The sequence below is a fragment of the Archocentrus centrarchus genome, chromosome 4 (assembly GCF_007364275.1).
Source record: "Archocentrus centrarchus isolate MPI-CPG fArcCen1 chromosome 4, fArcCen1, whole genome shotgun sequence".
Lineage (NCBI taxonomy): Eukaryota > Metazoa > Chordata > Actinopteri > Cichliformes > Cichlidae > Archocentrus > Archocentrus centrarchus.
Window position 1 is genome coordinate 26,455,841 of NC_044349.1, and position 22,666 is coordinate 26,478,506.

General features: G+C 43.7%; 2 protein-coding genes and 1 long non-coding RNA gene across 4 annotated transcripts; 1 reads left to right on the plus strand and 2 right to left on the minus strand.

Moving 5' to 3' along the window:
- Positions 1–735: 735 nt before the first annotated feature.
- LOC115778546 (cytochrome P450 2J6-like) lies at positions 736–6,441 on the minus strand. The gene is made up of 9 exons (XM_030726623.1): positions 6,147–6,441; positions 5,319–5,478; positions 5,057–5,206; positions 4,662–4,822; positions 3,482–3,658; positions 3,240–3,378; positions 2,866–3,053; positions 2,190–2,331; positions 736–1,339 (listed from the first exon to the last, which is right to left on the minus strand). The coding sequence occupies exons 1-9, from the start codon at positions 6,345–6,347 to the stop codon at positions 1,164–1,166; spliced, it is 1,494 nt and encodes a 497-aa protein (XP_030582483.1). The 5' UTR covers positions 6,348–6,441; the 3' UTR covers positions 736–1,163.
- Positions 6,442–8,981: 2,540 nt separating this feature from the next.
- LOC115778887 (very long-chain acyl-CoA synthetase-like) lies at positions 8,982–11,021 on the minus strand. The gene is made up of 7 exons (XM_030727256.1): positions 10,991–11,021; positions 10,511–10,635; positions 10,214–10,408; positions 10,036–10,126; positions 9,568–9,769; positions 9,394–9,491; positions 8,982–9,034 (listed from the first exon to the last, which is right to left on the minus strand). Exons 1-7 carry the CDS (start codon positions 11,019–11,021, stop codon positions 8,982–8,984), a joined length of 795 nt encoding a protein of 264 aa, XP_030583116.1.
- A 7,784-nt stretch (positions 11,022–18,805) lies between these two features.
- LOC115778548 (uncharacterized) lies at positions 18,806–22,666 on the plus strand. 2 transcript variants are annotated; one of them, XR_004019846.1, is made up of 5 exons: positions 18,806–19,024; positions 19,464–19,578; positions 22,059–22,248; positions 22,343–22,505; positions 22,586–22,666. It is a non-coding gene; the product is annotated as an uncharacterized LOC115778548 (long non-coding RNA). The 2 variants fall into 2 exon arrangements; XR_004019847.1 differs by having other exon boundaries at positions 22,111–22,248.

Below are 22,666 nucleotides of genomic sequence, written 5' to 3' on the forward strand. Positions count from 1 at the left end.
ACATGAGTGTTCTCAGCACCTGCTCTCATTAAACATGCTGCTGTTGGCAGATCATCCAGTGGTCAACCCAGCAAGTAACACAGCTGACATCCGTTTTTACCCTGAAGAACACGCTGACAGCTCGGTTATTTTAATTTGTGCTCATCCTCACACTTCTGAGGCTTTTCTCCCCCCTTTACAGTGAGTCAAAATGTGCTGAAGCAGTGACTTACGTAACAAAGCTTATCAGGGCTGAAAAAAAAAAAAAAACCTAAATATGATCAAAGTGTTAACAAAAAACACTTAAACACATCATTTATTTTAGAAGGTTTTAAAGCAAACTTACACTTTAAATCTCACTTTACGCTGGAACATCTTTTCTCACTGAAGCCGTTTGCTTGTGCTTGTAGTCCTCCAAAGTACTTCAGCTTAAACTGTTCAGCAGTCTCTAGTTGCCTTGGTTTTTGTGATTTTCTATCACTACTTATTTTCCATCTCTATCTTCAAACGCTTTACAGGGAAAACCCAGACATTTGACAGACTGCATGCTCGTGAGATAAAAAGAGGCTTGAGGTTTGAGGGAGTTTTCAGAATTAATACTGCTTCATGTTATTAGTTCAAATAAAACTCTGAAAGTGCTACTTTTTATAAGTGACATGACAGAGAGTGCTTCTGTCTTTCTTTCTTTCTTTCTTTCTTACCAAAAATATAACACATACCAATACTCTGAAAACCTTTAAATTTATTAAATTCTTTATTGACATTTTCCTTCACACAAACTTTGTGCTCCACAGAACTTTGCTGAATTATCCAGTTTTTTTCTTTCAAACTACAATAATTTTAATAAACAGAAAGCAACAACAGAGAGAAACTCAGCTGAACTCTCTATTTTGAGTGTTTTTCTCACTTTCCAAAACCTCAGACTAAAACCACAGCGTGAAATTTAGAAAATAGCGGTGCGAATGAGAAGCATGAAATTTATTTACACACCTCAAGTTGTGCAGAGGAAAAGCACAGATTTCCTTTAAGTACTTTGCTTTATTTATTTTTTCATATTTGAATGTCATAAATATAATACTTCCAAATTATGTTTTGCTCATGCTATAGGATAAAAATAATGTAGCTAATTTGCATTGCAAAATACATGCAGTGAAACACACTGATTTATCATGCTACTTTCTGCTTTATCGCGGTACAGCGCAGAGACGATAAGGTTTGGGGGATCGAGATACTCCCAACTTGAACTCCAGACTGGGCTGCTCTCCTGCAGGTGCAGAGAATGAAAACCTCTGAAGGAGGGAGGTGAAGAACAGGAATAACTCCATCCTGGCCAGCTGTTCCCCGAGACACACACGCTTGCCTGAGAATACACCAGAACACACAGTTGAGTTGAGTTTCATTCACAAGGACGTTCACCTTGATCACAGATTATTACTGCAGCTGTGGAACAAACTAAAGATACAAAAGCTGTTTTCATACACGAAGTCTGGAAAACACTGGGAGAATCAGGTCAGGACACTCTCTGTGGTTGCCCTGTCTCACATGCAGCACACAACAGGAAATGTGCTTCAGACACATTCGCACTACTGGAAATATACTGTTTGGTTTAGAGGAGGGGAGCTGCCTTGATTGATTGATTGATTGATTGATTGATAGATAGATAGATAGATAGATAGATAGATAGATAGATAGATAGATAGATAGATAGATAGATAGATAGATAGATAGATAGATAGATAGATAGATAGATAGATAGATAGATAGATAGATAGATAGATAGATAGATAGATAGATAGATAGATAGATAGATAGAAACATAAAAAGACTCCTAATCTTTTAGGCGGCAGTCATACCAATGTTTCCAATATACAGATGTACATCTTACTGCACTGTATTTAATGTTAGTCAACAGTATGATAATTCTATTATTGGACTCATTTAGTCGACAAATAAATTTATACATAAGATTCCTTTAAACAGCCATCAAAGAGCTGACATTAGCAGACACAAACAGTTCACTGGCACTGCTCCACCTGGGCTTCTTTAATAAAAGCAGAGAGAATGCAAGTGGCAGCACACAAGATGCACATGTGTTTCCTGCAAGTTCTCCAGACTGTTTAATGTTTAATGCCAGGATTTGCACATGCACTCCAATCAGGAAATTTCTTGAAGAGATCAGGATTGCAGTGTTTATGTGGAAACTGACTAACCTGCAGCAAAAGGCATAAAGGCCTCTCTCTTCATAAATTTACCATCCTGGTCCAGAAATTGTTGAGGGTTGAAGGAATGTGGAGTTTCCCACATCGATTCATCAGACAAGACCGAGTGCAGTAAAGTTATGATCATGGTACCCTGAAAAAAAATGACTGATTTCATGGATTATTTAAACAGATGTTGTATGTTTTTAGTATTTGTCCTGCTTTGTTTCTTGTGCAAGTTTGGAAAAAACAAAATATAACTTGAAGTACTTTTCATCCATCTAAGTTTAGCTTTTATGCTGACGAAGTATCCTAGAAACCTAAAAAAGGTCAAAACAATACAAATTGTAATTGGTAATTGTGTTAATTTGCTGGTTGATGGAAAATCAGCTGACAGAAGATAGTTTAATGTAATTTAAGAGAAGAGCTATGAAATGGTTCTGGAAGAGTTTGAGTACTTTAAGTGAATAAAATGTGTTTCCAGAGTTATTTTCACCATCAGTTTTTGGTTTTGCTTTTGACTCACACACATATGACCATTAAAAAAAAAAATCATCTTGCAGTATTTCTCAGTGACTTAAAGTTGCATTAGTTACACTTATATTAAAGGATGGTTTATTTCAAAAACTATACCGACAAAAATCTGATTTATAGAATAAAATACAATAAAGGTACTTCTCCTGTGTACCTTTGGGATTGTGTACTTATCCAGTGTGGTGTCCTTGCTTGTCATGTGAGCCAGATTGATGGGGATGATGTCGGCCATTCTCTGGATCTCATGAATAACAGCATCAGTATAGGGCATGTTTTCTCTGTCACTCATGGAGGGCTGTCTGGATGAACCAATCACAGCATCTATCTCAGCCTGGACTCTCTCTACACAGTAAACAGGAAACAGTGTGAGTCTGTGTGTAGCACACAGAAGACTTAAGGGGGAAATTATACATCCCACACACTTTGTCTCACAATACATTTGAGCACTGAGAGACCCCCGAGAATGTAAAGTCATGGTAAGATGGTGACAAAATATGTAGTACAGGTATTTGTTTTTCATACACACACCTTGTATGTCAGGGTAGTAGATCATGTAAAGCAGCCCCCAGTGTAAAGTAGTGGTAGTAGTTTCAGTTCCAGCACCGAACAGGTCCAGAGCACAATAACACAAATTTTGTAGATCAAAACCCGATTCTTTGTCCTCCTTCTTTACGTGTGACGAGAGAGAGAGGAGCAAAAATCTGTTACATGGTTACATATCACATATTTTATTAGAAATGTCGACAACAGAGAAGAGGCGCAACACTCACCTCTCCCATTTCTATAAGGAAGGCATCAATGTAGTCTCTTGGTGATGAAGGGTCAATGTTTTCTCTGTGTTCTTTGATCTTGACTTCTACAAACTCAATTAACTCCTGTACTAGAGCTAATAGTGTCTTATGTGGTCCAGGGATCCACTTCATCAGCCAGGGCATTGTGTTGTACATCTACAGAGCAGGAAAACCGCTGCTAAGTTATCCCACAGCCTATAAACAACTTGTACGGTTTTAATCGATGAAAGGTTCACTGTTTGCATTTATTAAAAAAAAAAAAAAAAAATCTACATAACGGAGCCACAGGATGAGGGCCTCCAGTGTTATGCTTTCGGGGGATTTTGCAGGAATGGGGGCCAAATATAATACTAAAACATATTACAATCTATGACATGGCAGGTTTTTAACTTGGGAACACTATCAGTACAGCTGGAAGTGCACAGAATAATCTGTAGACCCGTTAAGTAAATCCTACCTGCCGTTACAGGAATAGATCAGGAGCTAAAGACATTTGGAAACCCAAATGTCATGGAACATTAGCAGATCCAGAATCATTAAGACAAACATGTAATCAGTTTAAAAAATAGACCTCCAAAAAAAATCATATTTATATAAAAGAAATGAAAGAACTCTCTCTGCTGAACTGAAATATGAATTATTTGAAATATGAATTTATTTGGGAAACAAGTGCACTGCCTAATCTAACTAGACATAAAGCAATTAAAACTTAATCACAACCAGAAACAACAGTTCATTGTTATACTGAAATGATTGTAGCAAAAATAAAGGTACTTTTGGCTGCTCCCTTATTCACAACAGGTCACAACAGCAGGTAGCTCTGCATGTTTTATGCCGGACGCCCTTCCTGATGCAACCCCAAAGGGATTTACATCTTCTCCCAGAGATCTTTAGCTTGTTAGCTGAACATGTAACTACACCATGGAGCCAACAAAGCAGCACAAATATAACTGGGCAACATATGAGCAACACACACAATTTTAGTGCCTAATGGGTACTTTTACCTTTGATACATAAAATACACAATAATACTAATAAAGTTTAACTTGAATCATATTTTGAAAACGGGACATTTAGTTTTATCAGTACTTTAATACTCTGATGATATTATTGGATGTTGCATTTTGTAAAAAACAAAAACAAAAAAAGAAAGGCTCACCTGTGCTGACAAACCTCCCTGTAAATGCACAATGTTGCTGAATTTCTGGAGGATAGACTGAAACTGCTTGTCAGTGTACTCAAACCGACTCCCAAACACCAAACAGCAGATGATGTTTGACACAGCGTTGTTTATCAGTGACTGGGTATTAAAGGGCTTTCCTGTAAAATACAGAAAGGAATGAGGATCCTCTGCAAAATGTAATAATATTAATAGAGAAAATTGGGACTTAAGTTACAAACATAAAATACAGCATGTGATGAGCCGCAGGAATATGGCGCTGTTTGATGTACATGTAACAGGTTTCATTATACCTAAATGCACAATATATGAAGCTGTTGGTGCATGCTTGTGTCTTCAAAGTTGTAGGCAGTGCAAGTGAAAATTGTTTGTGCCTTGCTTATCTGCAAAAGCCTCTGTGAGATACTGGCACTCCTGCTGGATGGATAACTCCAGGGTCCTCTTGCCCAGACCAAAGTTTCTGAGTGTATGAAGAGCAAATCTCCTCTGCTGCTTCCATGGATAACCGTTTGACATCACAAGACCTTTAAAGAACATGAAAATCATTAGCCCCGAAATGGTGTAAATGGAGTCTGATGCTGCTGGTCTCATAAACATCAGCTAGCTCTAGAAAGATCAAACTGCAGCAAACTCCACCTCTGTTCCCCACTAGTTCAAATATTGGTATGACGGGACGATCCACGAAGTCTTCTCCTTTTTGGACCAACGCCTCTTTCACGGACTTGTAGCCATTAATGATCACAATTCTTCCACCAAAGAGTCGGAGGCTGAAAATGTTTCCATACTTCTCTGCTAACTAAAAACAGGCAGTAGATCAGTGCTGTGGTTCACCACTGAGTGGACATACATTTCAAGGAGGAACACTTTAAAATGAGTCACTCTGTTGTGAGTTCCCGCTTCTGTTTTAACCCCCAGGTTTAACTGTTTCTTTTGAGCTGCTAAAGTCTGTTTGGAAATGCCGCTATTGACGCTGATCTGAATTTTCAACTCCCTTTTTATATCTGGAGGATTCACAACTTAATCCAAAAATTAACAGCATGTATTAATATTCCAACAATGTTGCCTCACAAGTATTAACAGCGTCACACCAAGAAACTAGGCTGTAAACTTTTACCTGTATGTTGACACCAAAACAATTACAACCCCCAGCTTCTCTCAAAGCATGTTATTTGTTTTGGAGAATGATTAACGGTATCAGTACAGGGACTAAAGGAGACCTAGTATAAAGTTCAATTTGGCCATCTTCCATTGGAGTCCATAATTTACTTTTTTTCATGAAATATTTTTGACTTTCAGGATTTTTCTTTCATACGCACATCTATTGACTTATTTAAATCAATTTATAGAAAGTGATTTACAGTGTGACCTAATGGATAAAAATAGATGAGCTCAGAGTATTTTTTTAAGCCTCTGACACTTTATTTTCTATTAAATAGCAATATAAATATTTGTATGGAATTATACCTCTGTGAACTGCAGGTGAAGTCTGCTGGGTTGGATGCGATAAAGATCACCAATGAAAGGAAGAGCCCACGGTCCGGGAGGAAAGTTTTTCGGCGCTCTGTTCTTCAGAAAATCAGTCAGCAGGAGAAACACACACAAAAATATTAAAATGCTCCTGCCATCTAGCCACTCCAAGCCGAGCAAGCTGTATATTGTCTCCATATCTTCACTAATTTGTGCAGAATTAATTCAGTGCTTTCACTGTGCTACCTCCAGGAAACAAAGTACAATCAGTTCACGGGAAAGAGTATTATATAACAATCCAAAGTCCAGATAAAGTCTTGCTAAAACAGCCGGTGACCGAGTAATCTTTCCTGAAATGCTGAAATTACAGTTCAGCAGTGGTAGCGCGCTGGCAGGCCGTGGACTGCCCGTCTACCTGCAGTGCCGCCTCTTAAATGTTCTTGTGCTTCTACCCAAGTTTTATAGTAGTGCTTCTCCTTTGTTGCTGATTATTGTTCAGGTCAGGTGTGCAAATAGACAGAAAAAGAACAATTTATCTTATATTTGACCGTTATGTAAGGCACTATTACATATCACAGTTTGATTTATTATATTGTGCATTTTAAGACATTTTATGTTAGGGTGTTCATGAAATCAAAATAGGTTCTTTTAATCTTCTCTATGCAAATAAAGATGAATTTTGCTAGTTATGCATTCACGATTCACTTCTATTGGAAATTCATTAAAATCTTTGACGTGACCTAAACTACAGTCATGCTGATATCCCTGCCAAAATTTGGCAATATGAATTTGGGCTGAAAGTCTGCACTTCAAACACATGTTGATTATTTGATTTAAATTAAAGCTGGGAATAGTGGTGAACCTTCCCAGGAGTGGCTGGCCAACCAAAATTACTCCAAGAGTGCAATGACGACTCATCCAGGAGGTCACAAAAGAACCCAGAACATCAAGAAGAAAGACCTAAAGAACTGCATGCCTCACTTACCTCAGTTAAGATCAGGGTGACCAAAAAGAACACAAAGGCTCATCGCACTTGCCAAAATACATCTCGATGATCCCCCAAGACTTTTAGGAAAATATTTCGTGAATTGATGAGACAAAAGTTAAACTTTTTGGTAGGTTTGTGTCTCATTACATTCGGAATAAAGATAAAAAGAACATCATATCAACTGTGAAACATAGTGGTGGTATTTTGATGGTCTGGGGCTGCTTTGCTGCTTCAGGTCCTGGACGACTTGCTGTAATTAATGGAACCATGAATTCTGCTCTCTACCAGAAAATCCTGAAGGAGAATGCCCTTCAGGAAATAAATAAAAGCCTTCGGAGTGGCCAAATCCCATCCAGACTTAAATCTGATTGTGACCTTCAACAGGCTGTTGAACCCTCCAGTGTGGTTGGATTAAAACAATTCTGGAAAGGGTGGCACAACCCCTCATTAGGTTAAAGAGGCAATTTATTTTTAACATAGGGCCAGGTAGGTTTGAACAGCTTTTGTCCCTTAATAAATCAAATTATCATTTAACAACTACATTTTGTATTTGCCTGTTATCTTTCTCTACTATTAAAATTGGTTCGATGATCTGAAACGTGCAAGTGTGACAAATATGCAAAAAAAAAAAATCAGGAAGGAGGAATTTTTTTTCACAGTACTTCACATTGCTGTTGTACTTGTGTAGAAGAGTCCTGCAAAGTTATCTGTCAGAAGTATAAATGTGAATAAAGTACACATTTGTATATGATTTGATGATGTTCAACTATAAAATTATTACATTAGATTCGGTTTCTAAGTATGCCTGAAATGAGCAAAATAAATTGATTTGAGAAAGAAATATTGTTATAAGGAATATTTTAAATTGATTTTTGATATCATGTAATCAGAATAGCATAGTGAAATATGATAATTGCCCTTTATTTTCTCAGGAATATTACAGCGGTCTGAGATGAACCTTTGCAGACATGTGGTGTGGCTGAGCCAGAAGAGGAATCCACTGATACTTTCATGACATTTTTTTTAATGAATTTTGGATATGATGACATCGTATATAATTGATCTTGTTCAATTTAAGCATAATTTTTGCAAGATAATTGCAGTGGTATGATCTATTAAGCTTTAAGACCCACAGAGCAATAATGCAATTACAGTAGGTGCATAATGTGTCAGACAAACTACAGTTTTTGTAGTTTCTTCTTCTTCCTCCATCTCCTCCCTTTAGGGGTCACCACACTGGATCTTCTGCTCACACCTCACCCTGTTTCTTCTTTCACACCAACACCTCTGCATGTGCTCAGGACCACAACAGGTGTGATAATGACTCTTCAGCAATACCACATGTGTCACACATGGGGGAGAGAGTGCCAAATATTTTGTTAAGTTTAGTCTTGGAATAATGGAGCCTATACAAGACTTTAAACTTAATCAGCCTGTACATGGAACTGACAAGCAGCTGTAAACTGAAGACAGGCGCTCGTCCCAAAGTTCATCTGAAATTGCAGAACTCAGTTTGTTGGCCCAGGCTTCCCTAAGATGGCTGCAGTAACCGAGCTGGTGAAAGCTTTAACAAACCAGAAAACTAAATGTTTAGAATGTTTAGGAGTTTCTGAAAATTAAGTTGTGATTAGGACATGTACAGGGAAACAATGATCCAGAAGAAAAGCTAAGAGTCCGATATTAAAGCAGATTCAATCTTTAACCAGAGTGGAGCAGCCAGTGGCCAGTCATCATCAGGAGAAGCCCACTTCCAGAAAACGCATTTGCCCAACAGAATGTCTAAAGACAGGAAGACCAAGGCACCTTGGAAATATGAGGTTTATTTCTCCATACAAAGGAAAGAATCAGGTTATCCCGAGTTTTTTAAACATGGCACTAGTAGATAAATTGGTAAGACCTGAAAGAAGTACAAAAACAGCAACTATCATTTTTTATAGCGTTAATGCAACCAATCATAGAGAGAGGAAGTAGTTTGTATTTCCGGATGTCAGCTTTTAAGGGCACAACATACTTCGTTAGAACTCAGTGTTTCATCCTGCTGACAAAATGCTGGACCAGCTCTTTATCCTCTCAGGGACATTCGAGTGTGCGTGGGAGTTTGCCCATCCAGTCTACATGTGTTTTGTGGACTTAGAAAAAGCATTCAATTCAGTAATTAAATTGTCAAACTGTAGTGTGCTTTGTTAGAACACAGTGTCTGTTTGAAAATCTTGTTATTGTTTTTGGCAACAAGTGCAGCAGAAAAGCAACATTTACCCGGCACTTTGACTCCATAAGCACTGACCTCTTTAATGCAGTCAGCCAGCGCGAGGATGTCAGCCACCTCAGCTGTAGCTACGTTCTCTCCTTTCCATCTGTCAAAAGCTTTTTTTTTTTTAGTGCTCTGTGTGAACTCTGATTTTTAAGCTTCAATTCAAAAGATGAACTCACCTGAACGTGTCTCCAACACGATCACTGAAGTAAATGAAATCATCCTCATCAGTGCGCAGCAGGTCGCCAGTGTTGAAGTACAGATCACCTTTCTTGAAGACATTATTGCAGCTTCTTTTTCTCAGTTTGCTGCAAGTCTCTCTCGCATAACCAACGAATGGAGATTTTGCTGTTATTAAAGTCACCAGAAGTCCAGGTTCACCTGATCAAAGTAAGCATGGAAGAAAATAATCTTTGGTGGCTGTTACGTTTAAAGGCAGCATACATGACATTGTTGTAAAGATGTCATATTTTTGAATCTTTTAAACATTCACTTTGTGTGTTGTGAAGTACACTGTGGCTGAGCAAACAATCTGTAGAATTTTGACCATTTATAAAGCTGCATGGGTGAGAACTTTAGAAATAAAACAACAACAAAAAAAAAAATAACCGTCATCAGTGTTATAAGCATCTCCGGTGGCAACAGACCTTTGGCAGCCTCTATGCAGAAACCAGATGAATCCCTCAAAGGCTCTCCTTTGTCTATATCATATTTGATCACAGCATATGGAAAAAGCCACTGCAAATTTAAAAGAAAAAAGCTGGAACACTGCTTACTGAGTGACAGGTTTTTCTTCCTAATCTGGACTCAAACATGGACTTTTACCTTGTTCAGGAAGGTGTCTCGCCCAATAGCTCCCACCTTGCCACTATAATTCAACAGACCAAAGTTCCCCTCAGTTGCTCCGTAAAATTCTCTGATTTGAATGTCTCCAAACTGTTTTACAAAGTCCCTCCAAACATCTGCTCTCATCCCGTTGCCTATTGCAAGTCTAACTTTGTGATTTTTATCACTGAGTTTCTGTTTGAAGAGAAAAGAAGAAACATGATTTTGTTTGTTGTTTTTGTAACTTTTCTGTGTGTGTGACAGTAGCATTATTGATGATGTTATGTTGGTACAAACCTGTGGGGTGTTGCAGAGATAACGCAGATTTTCACCTATGTACTGTATAACAGTGATGTTATATTTGCTGCAGTCGTCCCAGAACTGAGAAGCAGAAAATTTACTCCTCAAAACAACAGGAATACCTGCACACAGCAACAGATAACAGCACACTTTCAAGAGTAACAATGGAAATAGTCACTATTTTTCCTTTGCCAACACATTGCAAGAAGCATATGGATCAGCCAACACTGTTTGCACCAGATAACTTATTCCTTCATTTTCATGAACGGGAACTGTGCTATATTTTTGCTCAGTTCTGTTTACACCATGCTGCTATAGAGAAGCTATTTCAAAATGGTCCATCAGCTCTTCACTGATACCACCAAATCTGCTCATGCAAATCAAGACTGAATTTAAAATGGATGTAATTTAACACTTAAAGCTTCATGTGTCACTACATCTACTACTACCTAGTTTTCACTTGCAGTAGATAGTTACAGCTGATTGAGTGGTCAGATGTGTATTCCATCCTTGTGGTTCTAGAATATGCTGTCTTTCTCAGCATATTCTCAAAAACATGGAGGAGATTCCAGGAGACAGGCAGTAACTCTAGGAGAGCCGGACAGCAGAAAGACCAGTATCATACTTCATGAGGGTGGCCTGAGAGCCTGATGTTCTCTAGTGGGCCCTGTGCTCACTGCCCGGCACCATGGAGTACCTAATTAGCATTTGCAAGGGAATACCAGAATTGGCAGGTATATCACTGGCATCCTGTGCTTTCCACAGGTGAGAACAGGGTCACCCTGAGCCTGTGACAGACATGAAACAATCTGCTGAGTATCATTTTCAGTTGCTGCAATGACATTTCGGCAAAATGGACTAGTCTGCCGCATAATTTTTTCACTTTGATTTCCTGGGTGTCCTTGAATTCAGCCATCTGCAGGTTGATCATTTTCACTTGCATGAATCAATGTGGCAACTTTTCATTCCTAATACATTACCCAGTCCGTATCAGTGTATCCAGCATGATCCCCCCCCTCAGGGGGCTGCAGGGGGGCACATACCTCCAATGTTTAGAAATCACAAAATACCACAATGATTAGAAATAAAAATGTCCTCACTATTTAGATCCAAATTTAAAAACAAGATCCAGGGTCCTTTGATGTGTGTGGGCCCAGACATCTTGATTAGAATTCATGACGCTGATAAAACCTCTGGTAAAGAGGTCAGTGCGTATGTTGAAATCCCCGAGTCTAACCAATCTGTACAGCTCATGATGGTGGAGGATGAAAAGTCACTGAAATCCTTCAAGAACAAACAGACTGATACACCGCAGCACAATAAAAAGGATCCTTAATCACAACATTAGTAACTTTTTTCTTATGTCCCTTTAAGACCTCACACAACATGACTGAGGAGGGTCTGGATGACCAGCAGCTCTGTATCCAGGAGGGGAACTCCCCTCTGGACCAGGAGGACCCAGAGCCTCCACTGATTAAATGACTGCATTTTCAGGTCATTGATATGTTTTCTATCCAGAACAGTAACAAATTGTAACGCTTATTTATTCAGTTTATTTGACTTCAGTTTTTAGTTCTGTGTTGCCTGTTTAACGGTTTTTGAATGAGTTTCAGTCTGTATTATAGTTCCTGTTTACCTGTCCCACCAGCAGGGCTTAAGATGCACACAAGCTGAACATATAGTGAAGCTCCAGGTTCAAAGTGCATGAAACAAAAGCAGTCTGGAACTTTTGTGTTTCTAAGCCTTGTCATTGTTTTTGCTTATCAATTCTGCCATTATTTATATTTAATACGTTTTCTTTCTCATTAGCATACTGTTTAAAGATCTCTACCCTGTACTGATTTAATGAAAGGGATGCTTTTAAGAAACCAACTTAAGTGATGTAAAATTCATATTTTTTTTATGTAAACATGGACCTTTCTTCCAGAAAAATTGTATGTAAATAATTTTTATCCTAACTCAGAATTTAAATTGTAATTTCTGATTAATGTGATTGTATTGTAATTTGTAAAATTGTAATTGTATGATATTTTTAATAAAAAAAAAATTCTGTTTTGCTTATTTCCAGCTCCATATTTTTTATTCTTGGATTCCAATAGAGTAGCTGTGCACGATTCACAGTTCAAAGTAATCTTTTTGTTTTCTCGTACTGGGCTTTTCACTCAGATGTGGACTGAGATGGGGTACAGAAACAGAGAGGCACATGATCCTGCAGTGACACTTGTTATGTCCATGTTATGTAAACTAAGCTTTGATAGTGTGCAAACGGAGGGATTGTCATTCAAGATATTAAAGCTGTCTGCTAATTGAAGAAAAAAAAATAGAATATAAAAGTTGTTTGAATTTCTGCACATAAACAATAAAACACTAAAGCCTTGTGGATGTAAATATGTTGTCATAATTGCCAGTTGTGTTGTGGTTCTGTTTGGGAAAACCTTTAGGGGCAGGGGTGTCATGGCCGGGGAGGAAATGGACGAGGAATGGCTGACACGAAGGACTCCAGAAGTCAGCGTAACATAAAAGGGATTTATTTCAACGGGGAAAAAACAAATACAAAAACCGTGGAAGGGAGGCACAGGGAGACGAAGGGCAGGCGCAGGGAACACAGGAACACAGGAATACAGGAACACACGGACACACAACGTCAACGACGCGACAACAGGCATAGAAAACGCAGGACTTAAATACACAGAAGGGCTGATGAGGGAAGAGGAAACAGGTGGGAACACAGGTGACACTGATAACTAAGACGAGACCAGAGGGAAGCAAAACTGAATACAACAGACAGGGGCTGGATGAATATCAAAATAAAACAGGAAGTATGACAAGGGAACAGAGACGCAAACCTGACAGAATACAGAGAGACACGAGGGACTAGAAATAACTGAGGGCAACTCTAACAGATAACAAAACAACCTGAGAAAACGGAAACCATACCAAGAAAACATAAAACACTGGGCCATCGGCCCAGGACATGACAGTACCCCCCCCTCAAAGGCCGGCTCCTGACGGCCAAAACAAGAAAACAAAACCAGACCAGGGCGGGAGGCGGGGGACCAGGAAGGAGGGCCCGAAACAAAAAAACAAAAACCAGGCAGGGAGCAACAAGGAAGAAGGCCCAGGGACAAAACCAAAACACTGGGGAAGCACAGGGGCAAGACCTAGAACACGAGGGCAAAAAGACAATAAGCAAAAAGAACAGAATAAACAAAAGCAATGGCGCAAGGCTGGAGAGCTCCAAAGTCCAATACAAGGGTCAAAGTCCATGAACAGAGCAGGAGCCAAAACAAAACAAAAAACAGCAAACTGCAGGGGAAAAACAGTCCATAGTTCAGGGGAGTGTAGGGGAAGGCCCAAAACAGAAAACACAGTGCAGGAGGCCGCAGAGGCCAAGAGGCCACCAAGCAGAGTCTGGATGAGGGAGGCCGACCGCGCTCCCAGCGGCGGCGGCGACGACGAGGAGGAGTCACTGGAGGCCGACCGCGGGGCATGCGGCGGCGGAGACGGGCGACCCCGGGCTCTGGTGGGGAACCCTCGGGCGACGTGGAGCGCTCGGACTGAGCGGAGACCCCCATCGGCTCGGACTGAGCGGAGACCCTCTGGCGCGGAGCGCTCGGACTGAGCTGAGCCCATGGGCTGAACGGGGCCTACATAGTGAGGCACCGGATGCCGGGAGACGACTGGCTGCGTGGAAGCAGGCCGGGAGACGACTGGCTGCGTGGAAGCAGGCCGGGAGCTAGGGAGATCTGGCTGCGTGGAAGCAGGCCGGGAGCTAGGGAGATCTGGCTGCGTGGAAGCAGGCCGGGAGCTAGGGAGATCTGGCTGCGTGGAAGCAGGCCGGGAGCTAGGGAGATCTGGCTGCGTGGAAGCAGGCCGGGAGCTAGGGAGATCTGGCTGCGTGGAAGCAGGCCGGGAGCTAGGGAGATCTGGCTGCGTGGAAGCAGGCCGGGAGCTAGGGAGATCTGGCTGCGTGGAAGCAGGCCGGGAGCTAGGGAGATCTGGCTGCGTGGAAGCAGGCCGGGAGCTAGGGAGATCTGGCTGCGTGGAAGCAGGCCGGGAGCTAGGGAGATCTGGCTGCGTGGAAGCAGGCCGGGAGCTAGGGAGATCTGGCTGCGTGGAAGCAGGCCGGGAGCTAGGGAGATCTGGCTGCGTGGAAGCAGGCCGGGAGCTAGGGAGATCTGGCTGCGTGGAAGCAGGCCGGGAGCTAGGGAGATCTGGCTGCGTGGAAGCAGGCCGGGAGCTAGGGAGATCTGGCTGCGTGGAAGCAGGCCGGGAGCTAGGGAGATCTGGCTGCGTGGAAGCAGGCCGGGAGCTAGGGAGATCTGGCTGCGTGGAAGCAGGCCGGGAGCTAGGGAGATCTGGCTGCGTGGAAGCAGGCCGGGAGCTAGGGAGATCTGGCTGCGTGGAAACAGGCCGAGAGCTAGGGAGATCTGGCTGCGTGGAAACAGGCCGAGAGCTAGGGAGATCTGGCTGCGTGGAAACAGGCCGAGAGCTAGGGAGATCTGGCTGCGTGGAAACAGGCCGAGAGCTAGGGAGATCTGGCTGCGTGGAAACAGGCCGAGAGCTAGGGAGATCTGGCTGCGTGGAAACAGGCCGAGAGCTAGGGAGATCTGGCTGCGTGGAAACAGGCCGAGAGCTAGGGAGATCTGGCTGCGTGGAAACAGGCCGAGAGCTAGGGAGATCTGGCTGCGTGGAAACAGGCCGAGAGCTAGGGAGATCTGGCTGCGTGGAAACAGGCCGAGAGCTAGCTGACACTGGGGCCTGAGAGGGAGCTGACACTACTGGAGCTACAGAAGGAGCAGGAGCTGAGGGAACTGGGACCAAAACCGAAGGAACTAAGACAGGGGCTGAGGGAACTGACTGAGAGGGCACTGAAACAGCTGACACTGGGGACCGAGGAAGAGTTACTGGAGCTGACTGAAGGCGAGGGAGAGCGACTGGAGCTAGAGCTGACTGAGACCCTGCTGCTGCAGCTAACACAGAAAACCGATGCGAAGGCTTGGACCTGGTTGCCCCCACCCGCGGAACAGGAGCGGGTGCAGAGGTCGGCCCGTCCGTGGCTGCCCCCACCCGCGGAACAGGTGCGGGTGCAGAGGTCGGCCCGTCCGTGGCTGCCCCCACCCGCGGAACAGGTGCGGGTGCAGAGGTCGGCCCGTCCGTGGCTGCCCCCACCCGCGGAACAGGTGCGGGTGCAGGGGAAGCTGGAGCTAAGGGAGCTGGAGCAGGGTGAACAGAGGGAGCTGGAGCTAACTGAGGGGTCTGGGACTGCGACTGAGGGGGAGCTGGAGCTACAGCTGACTGGGAACACTGCGACTGAGGGGGAGCTGGAGCTACAGCTGACTGGGAACACTGCGACTGAGGGGGAGCTGGAGCTACAGCTGACTGGGAACACTGCGACTGAGGGGGAGCTGGAGCTACAGCTGACTGGGAACACTGCGACTGAGGGGGAGCTGGAGCTACAGCTGACTGGGAACACTGCGACTGAGGGGGAGCTGGAGCTACAGCTGACTGGGTGCTAGGGGGAGCGGCCCGTCCGTGGCTGCCCCCACCCGCGGAACAGGTGCGGGTGCAGGGGAAGCTGGAGCTAAGGGAGCTGGAGCAGGGTGAACAGAGGGAGCTGGAGCTAACTGAGGGGTCTGGGACTGCGACTGAGGGGGAGCTGGAGCTACAGCTGACTGGGAACACTGCGACTGAGGGGGAGCTGGAGCTACAGCTGACGGGGCACACTGCGACTGAGGGGGAGCTGGAGCTACAGCTGACTGGGAACACTGCGACTGAGGGGGAGCTGGAGCTACAGCTGACTGGGTGCTAGGGGGAGCGACAGGAGCTGGGGCTGACTGAGTGCTAAGGGGAGCGACAGGAGCTGGGGCTGACTGAGTGCTAAGGGGAGCGACAGGAGCTGGGGCAGACTGAGTGCTAAGGGGAGCGACAGGAGCTGGGGCAGACTGAGTGCTAAGGGGAGCGACAGGAGCTGGGGCAGACTGAGTGCTAAGGGGAGCGACAGGAGCTGGGGCAGACTGAGTGCTAAGGGGAGCGACAGGAGCTGGGGCAGACTGAGTGCTAAGGGGAGCGACAGGAGCTGGGGCAGACTGAGTGCTAAGGGGAGCGACAGGAGCTGGGGCAGACTGAGTGCGAGGGAGAGCTACAGGGGCTGGAGCAGACTGAGTGCGAGGGAGAGCTACAGGGGCTGGAGCAGACTGAGTGCGAGGGAGAGCTACAGGGGCTGGAGCAGACTGAGTGCGAGGGAGAGCTACAGGGGCTGGAGCAGACTGAGTGCGAGACAGCGCTGCTGGCTGCGTGGGAGCAGACTGAGTGCGAGACAGCGCTGCTGGCTGCGTGGGAGCAGACTGAGTGCGAGACAGCGCTGCTGGCTGCGTGGGAGCAGCCTGAGTGCGAGACAGCGCTGCTGGCTGCGTGGGAGCAGCCTGAGTGCGAGACAGCGCTGCTGGCTGCGTGGGAGCAGCCTGAGTGCGAGACAGCGCTGCTGGCTGCGTGGGAGCAGCCTGAGTGCGAGACAGCGCTGCTGGCTGCGTGGGAGCAGCCTGAGTGCGAGACAGCGCTGCTGGCTGCGTGGGAGCAGCCTGAGTGCGAGACAGCGCTGCTGGCTCTACAGCTGATTGGGGAGACCGAGACTGAGCTGCTGGCGCTAGAGCTGACGCTACTGCTAACTGGGGAAACGGAGAATGAACTGGCGCTACAGCTGACTGAGGCGAGAGTGACCGTCTCCGCGGCGTTTTACCGCTCTGCTCCCGCGGCGATTCTCTCTGATGCTGCCGGGAGCTTGGTCTTCCTCCGTCAGCAGCAGGCAGTGGTGACGCGGAAGTGGTGGGAGGCCAAGGACCCCTGTGACCCAGGAATCGGAAAAATGACTCCTCTGGAGTCATTCCGGGCGCCGGCTCCAGGAAAACGTCTCTCCGCGTCCTCCGGTATCTCGTCCTCCGTGGCCGCGGCGACTGCTGAGAAAAGGAGGGACCAGCAAGCGGAGTGACAGGTGAGGGAGCGGCCGGCGCCAAAAACAGTCCGCCCACGCGGCAGACCCGCGGTTTAGGCGGGGGCGGTGAGCGGCGTCGCCGGGGACCGTTCAAAAAAGCTGGTCCCCCCAGCGCCAGGCGAGTGCCGTTGTAGCAGCCGGAGCTTGCAGGGTCTTTAGTTTGGTCGCGTCGTTCTGTCATGGCCGGGGAGGAAATGGACGAGGAATGGCTGACACGAAGGACTCCAGAAGTCAGCGTAACATAAAAGGGATTTATTTCAACGGGGAAAAAACAAATACAAAAACCGTGGAAGGGAGGCACAGGGAGACGAAGGGCAGGCGCAGGGAACACAGGAACACACGGACACACAACGTCAACGACGCGACAACAGGCATAGAAAACGCAGGACTTAAATACACAGAAGGGCTGATGAGGGAAGAGGAAACAGGTGGGAACACAGGTGACACTGATAACTAAGACGAGACCAGAGGGAAGCAAAACTGAATACAACAGACAGGGGCTGGATGAATATCAAAATAAAACAGGAAGTATGACAAGGGAACAGAGACGCAAACCTGACACAGAATACAGAGAGACACGAGGGACTAGAAATAACTGAGGGCAACTCTAACAGATAACAAAACAACCTGAGAAAACGGAAACCATACCAAGAAAACATAAAACACTGGGCCATCGGCCCAGGACATGACAAGGGGCTTGAACCGGCAACTTTCCGGCTGCAAGGAGAGCACCTACTCACTGCGCCAATACCAGCCTCTTTACTAAAATCAGATTATTCAAATGCATTTTCTCCTTGGACCACATAAGTTTTTTTAAACTTGGTACATAATTTACATGTGTGCGTAACGCACTGAAAGAGTTTCTTTCGTGGTACTAAAGTACTAGTACTTTGACTGAAGGTTGGATGTTGATACAAATGTGCATTTTTCCACAGTACATTTTGTTAATGTCATGTGAAAGAATTACAAAGTCATAATATATGATACATAACTGTATTGTTGTAGTTTCATTCGCAAGTTTTTGGCCCGTATGAATTCTGAATGAAGCTAACAAGTAACAGAGATCAAGTACATTTAATTGTGACCTGCCGGAGCGGCGGCGCTCCCGACTGCTTTTAGATGCTGCTAAAATTGCAACCACGATAGAGCAATAAGTCTTTTCGCATATAAAACCAGAGGATTCACAATTGCATATAATGCATTCAACGTGTGTCAGAGCGCTGTTTCCTTCCTCTAACGGTTCGCAAAAATCCCGTAAAAACCGTTAAGAACAAAACGTACTCCATGCGCTTTATCGTGTGCATAGCATGTACAGCTATGGCACACACACACACTCACACACACAAACAAAATAACGCTTACTAACACACTCGATCGAATGTTTTCATTTGAAAAATGTTACCACTTGTGGTCAGATAGTTACGTGACGTGTATTAAAGTAAACAGGACGGACGACGGAGAAGGATCAAAAATGTTGTTGGGAGGAGAAAAATCTTTTCAAAATGGTTAAACGACAATCGGTAAGTTATGCCAAAAGCCTGTAAAACCTTTAATAGAAGTATTGTATTATCTAAGTCCATGAATAAGTGAGATCTGCACACACGAACACTGTAAACATTGATAGGGTGCGTTGTGTGTGTTTTTGTGAACGTTGGGGACGGTGGGGCGCTTGAAAATGTGTCCTATACACCTGAGAAAGTATATCGCTGCGCCCCTGTTCATATATATTATTATAGTTAGAGTTATGAAAGTACTATTGATGTTTAGTAAGTTGAAATATTACACACGATATTACTACAGCATGTGTAACTGCTACGATGTGGTCTGGCAGACTTGTTCGATTAGCGGTCTCCAAGGGCTACAGGGGGCCGCTAAGATTAAAGTCTTTAACAGCATTGAAGGCATGAAAACTTTTACTGATTTGCCGAATCTTTGTAATTTCTTATATTACAACTCAAGGCAAAAACAAGCCAGTGGTGTTTCAGAGGACAGGAGACATGAAGGTGCAGGATGAGGAAAGACAAACCAGCAGAAAGATGGAGCAGAGTTCACTGTGTATGAAGAACCACAAACTGTGAGTACAGAAATAGATAATACACTAATGTAGAGAGGCTCATCTACCATTAGAAACATCTTTCAGTAAGTACATTAACAGAGCTGGAACTACTGTGCTTATCAAAAAGGCATTACATTTACTTAGTTTGGGGTTTGGAGCTTCAGGTTTGTGGGAACAGTTGGTCGCAAAAGGGAGGAAAGACAAAAAAATATTCTAAGAACTTGTTGAAAAATTCTGATTGTGAGAAATGGAAAAAAGAAATCAATGTGTAAAATGGAAAAATAAAAACATTTTTAAACAACTGAATGCTTTGTAGAGCTGGGTGTGTCACGCCCTTTACAGTAAAGTGCAAACTTGTTCTAATCAGACTAGGATGACAAAATGGGATGATCCACACACTAGTGTGTAAATGTGTTGTTTCTTTGATCACTACAGTTGTGTTGGTCTGTGCTAATGTGTTTAGAAAAAGGTTTTGTGACTGATAATCTGGACTTTAACAGGAAAAACTTGCATGAGGTACCACAATGTACCACACAGGAGAATATTGATTGAAACTGCTCTCAAAATCTGGATATTAGTAGATATTCCATTGAAAGTTATTCAGAATTTAGGATCAGTGTCACAATGAAGCATTTACATTTCTGGTTGGTTTAATGTTTCTCAACATAAAACCAAAATTCCTAGAGAAAACAAAACCTTTCTAATTGACTTCAAAGTTTTGAGCTGTGGTGCAGATTGCACTTTGAGTGTGATTATTGATTAGAGCAGATGATACAGGAGCATCAGTACAGGGAGAGACTGTTAAAAAGTTATGAGCTGTCTTCCTGCAGAGAACGTGGAGTCGGTCATCCTCAAAATGCTGCCAAGAGAGGCAGCTGGCAGGATTGAATGATGCTCTGCCTCTGTGGTCAAGTACAGACATAGGCTTTAAGCAACCATGAGCCACTCATAAGCATGACAGATTAATAAGCATCAACAACGTGCACTTCTTAAACACCTATGCACCACTAATCAGAGAAAATGAGCATGCAATAAAGTGGACTTGTTAGGGACAGTTTGCTATCAGCCTTCAAACAGTTCAAGTCAAGTTTTGTTGAAAGACAGAGTTCAAAAATTCTGATCTTTGAAACAAAATCCTCATCACATACATGCATACAATACACACTACTGCTCAAATCTTTGGAGTCAGTTTGAAATGTCCAGGATTTTAATTGGAAATTGGCTTTAATGCCACATTACATGAGCTTGGTCAGTAATCTTTTCAGAGGTTTTAACAAAATCATTGAGCATAAATCACTTGTGATGAATCTCTACAAGACATGCAGAAGCCCATTTTTAGCATCACTCACTCCTGTGTTTTAGTGTCACATTGTGGTACTTGATGCAAATTGATCATGCCAGATGGCTAATATATGATTACAAACATCTTCTTGCAAACAAGCAGAGCTCAAAACTATTTTGTGGGTCAACAGCAGCATTACATTAGTTAGTCTGAGGTCTGGAGCATCAGCTTTGTAGGTTTATTTAACTCAAAGTGGATGAAAGAAACAATTCAAAACCTTGTTGAAGGATTCATATAGTCAGAAATCAAACTGTGGAATGTGTCAAAGTGATAAAAACTGAATGCTTTGTAGAGCTGGGTGTGTCACGCCCTTTACAGTAAAGTGCAAACTTGTTCTAATCAGACTAGAAAGACAAAATGGGATGATCCACACACTAGTGTGTAAATGTGTTGTTTCTTTGATCACTACAGTTGTGTTGGTCTGTGCTAATGTGTTTGGAAAAAGGTTTTGTGACTGATAAGCTGGACTTTAACAGGAAAAACTTGCATGAGGTACCACAATGTACCACACAGGAGATATTGATTGAAACTGCTCTCAAAATCTGGATATTAGTAGATATTCCATTGAAAGTTATTCAGAATTTAGGATCAGTGTCACAATGAAGCATTTACATTTCTGGTTGGTTTAGTGTTCCTCAACATAAAACCAAATTTCATTAAGAAACAAAACCTTTCTAATTGACTTCAAAGTTTTGAGCCGTGGTGCAGATTGCACTTTGAGTGTGATTATTGATTAGAGCAGATGATACAGGAGCATCAGTACAGGGAGAGACTGTTAAAAAGTTATGAGCTGTCTTCCTGCAGAGATCGTGGAGTCGGTCATCCTCAAAATGCTGCCAAGAGAGGCAGCTGGCAGGATTGAATGATGCTCTGCCTCTGTGGTCAAGTACAGACATAGGCTTTAAGCAACCATGAGCCACTCATAAGCATGACAGATTAATAAGCACCAACAACATGCACTTCTTAAACACCTATGCACCACTAATCAGAGACAATGAGCATGCAATAAAGTGGACTTGTTAGGGACAGTTTGCTATCAGCCTTCAAACAGTTCAAGTCACGTTTTGTTGAAAGACAGAGTTCAAAAATTAGGATCAGTGTCACAATGAAGCTGGGTTTGTCACGCCCTTTGCAGAAAAGTGTAATCTTGTTCTAGTTGTCATAGGTCGTAGCGGGCTGTACGGTTTGTGGGAGTCTCTTTTTTCCAGATGATCTGTTGGGGCAGGTAGCTGTTTCCTGTCATTGCGTCACCTCGGCGCATACCCATTCCTGGTGTCATCAAGGTCAGGAGTATTTAGAAGGAGCTGAGATCCTTACTGGCCGCCAGATTGTTCTACCTCCCTGTGGTAAGCCAAGCTGCTTTGCACTTTGGAAAGACATTCTTGCTTACCCGTTATTCACTCTGTCGTTCCTGTTGCTTCATCATCTCCACTCTTATAGCATCACCTTCCCTCGTAGGGGCGAAACCAGACTCCACCAAGCTGGAGCCCATCTTCTCAGCCACCTGCTCTCCTGCTTACGCCTGCATGACCCTCAGACCTCCTCGGCCCAGACTCACTCCGCCAGCCAAGCCCCCGACCAGTCATTAAACCTGAGTTTCTGAGTAAGCCTTCTTACCCGCCCTGACCATCACCTTTTCAGTTAGTCAGTTCCTGCCTGATCCTGTTTGCTTTCTCTTTTCAGATTCTCCGTGCCTGCCAGATTACTTTCAACCCTCGCCTGTTTTGTTATATCTGTTTTTTGGAATAAATCTTGTTTCCTGTG

Coding starts and splice junctions, on each gene's coding strand:
- LOC115778546 (XM_030726623.1), bottom strand. CDS start 6,347: ATGGAGACAATATACAGCTTGCTCGGCTTGGAGTGGCTAGATGGCAGG. Junction 3,659..4,661: donor AGGGAGGTTTGTCAGCACAG/GTGAGCCTTTCT, acceptor CCTGCTCTGTAG/ATGTACAACACAATGCCCTG. Junction 3,379..3,481: donor TCCTTATAGAAATGGGAGAG/GTGAGTGTTGCG, acceptor TCACACGTAAAG/AAGGAGGACAAAGAATCGGG.
- LOC115778887 (XM_030727256.1), bottom strand. CDS start 11,021: ATGGAATACACATCTGACCACTCAATCAGCT. Junction 10,409..10,510: donor ATCTCTGCAACACCCCACAG/GTTTGTACCAAC, acceptor CTCTTCAAACAG/AAACTCAGTGATAAAAATCA. Junction 9,492..9,567: donor CGTGTTGGAGACACGTTCAG/GTGAGTTCATCT, acceptor AGCTTTTGACAG/ATGGAAAGGAGAGAACGTAG.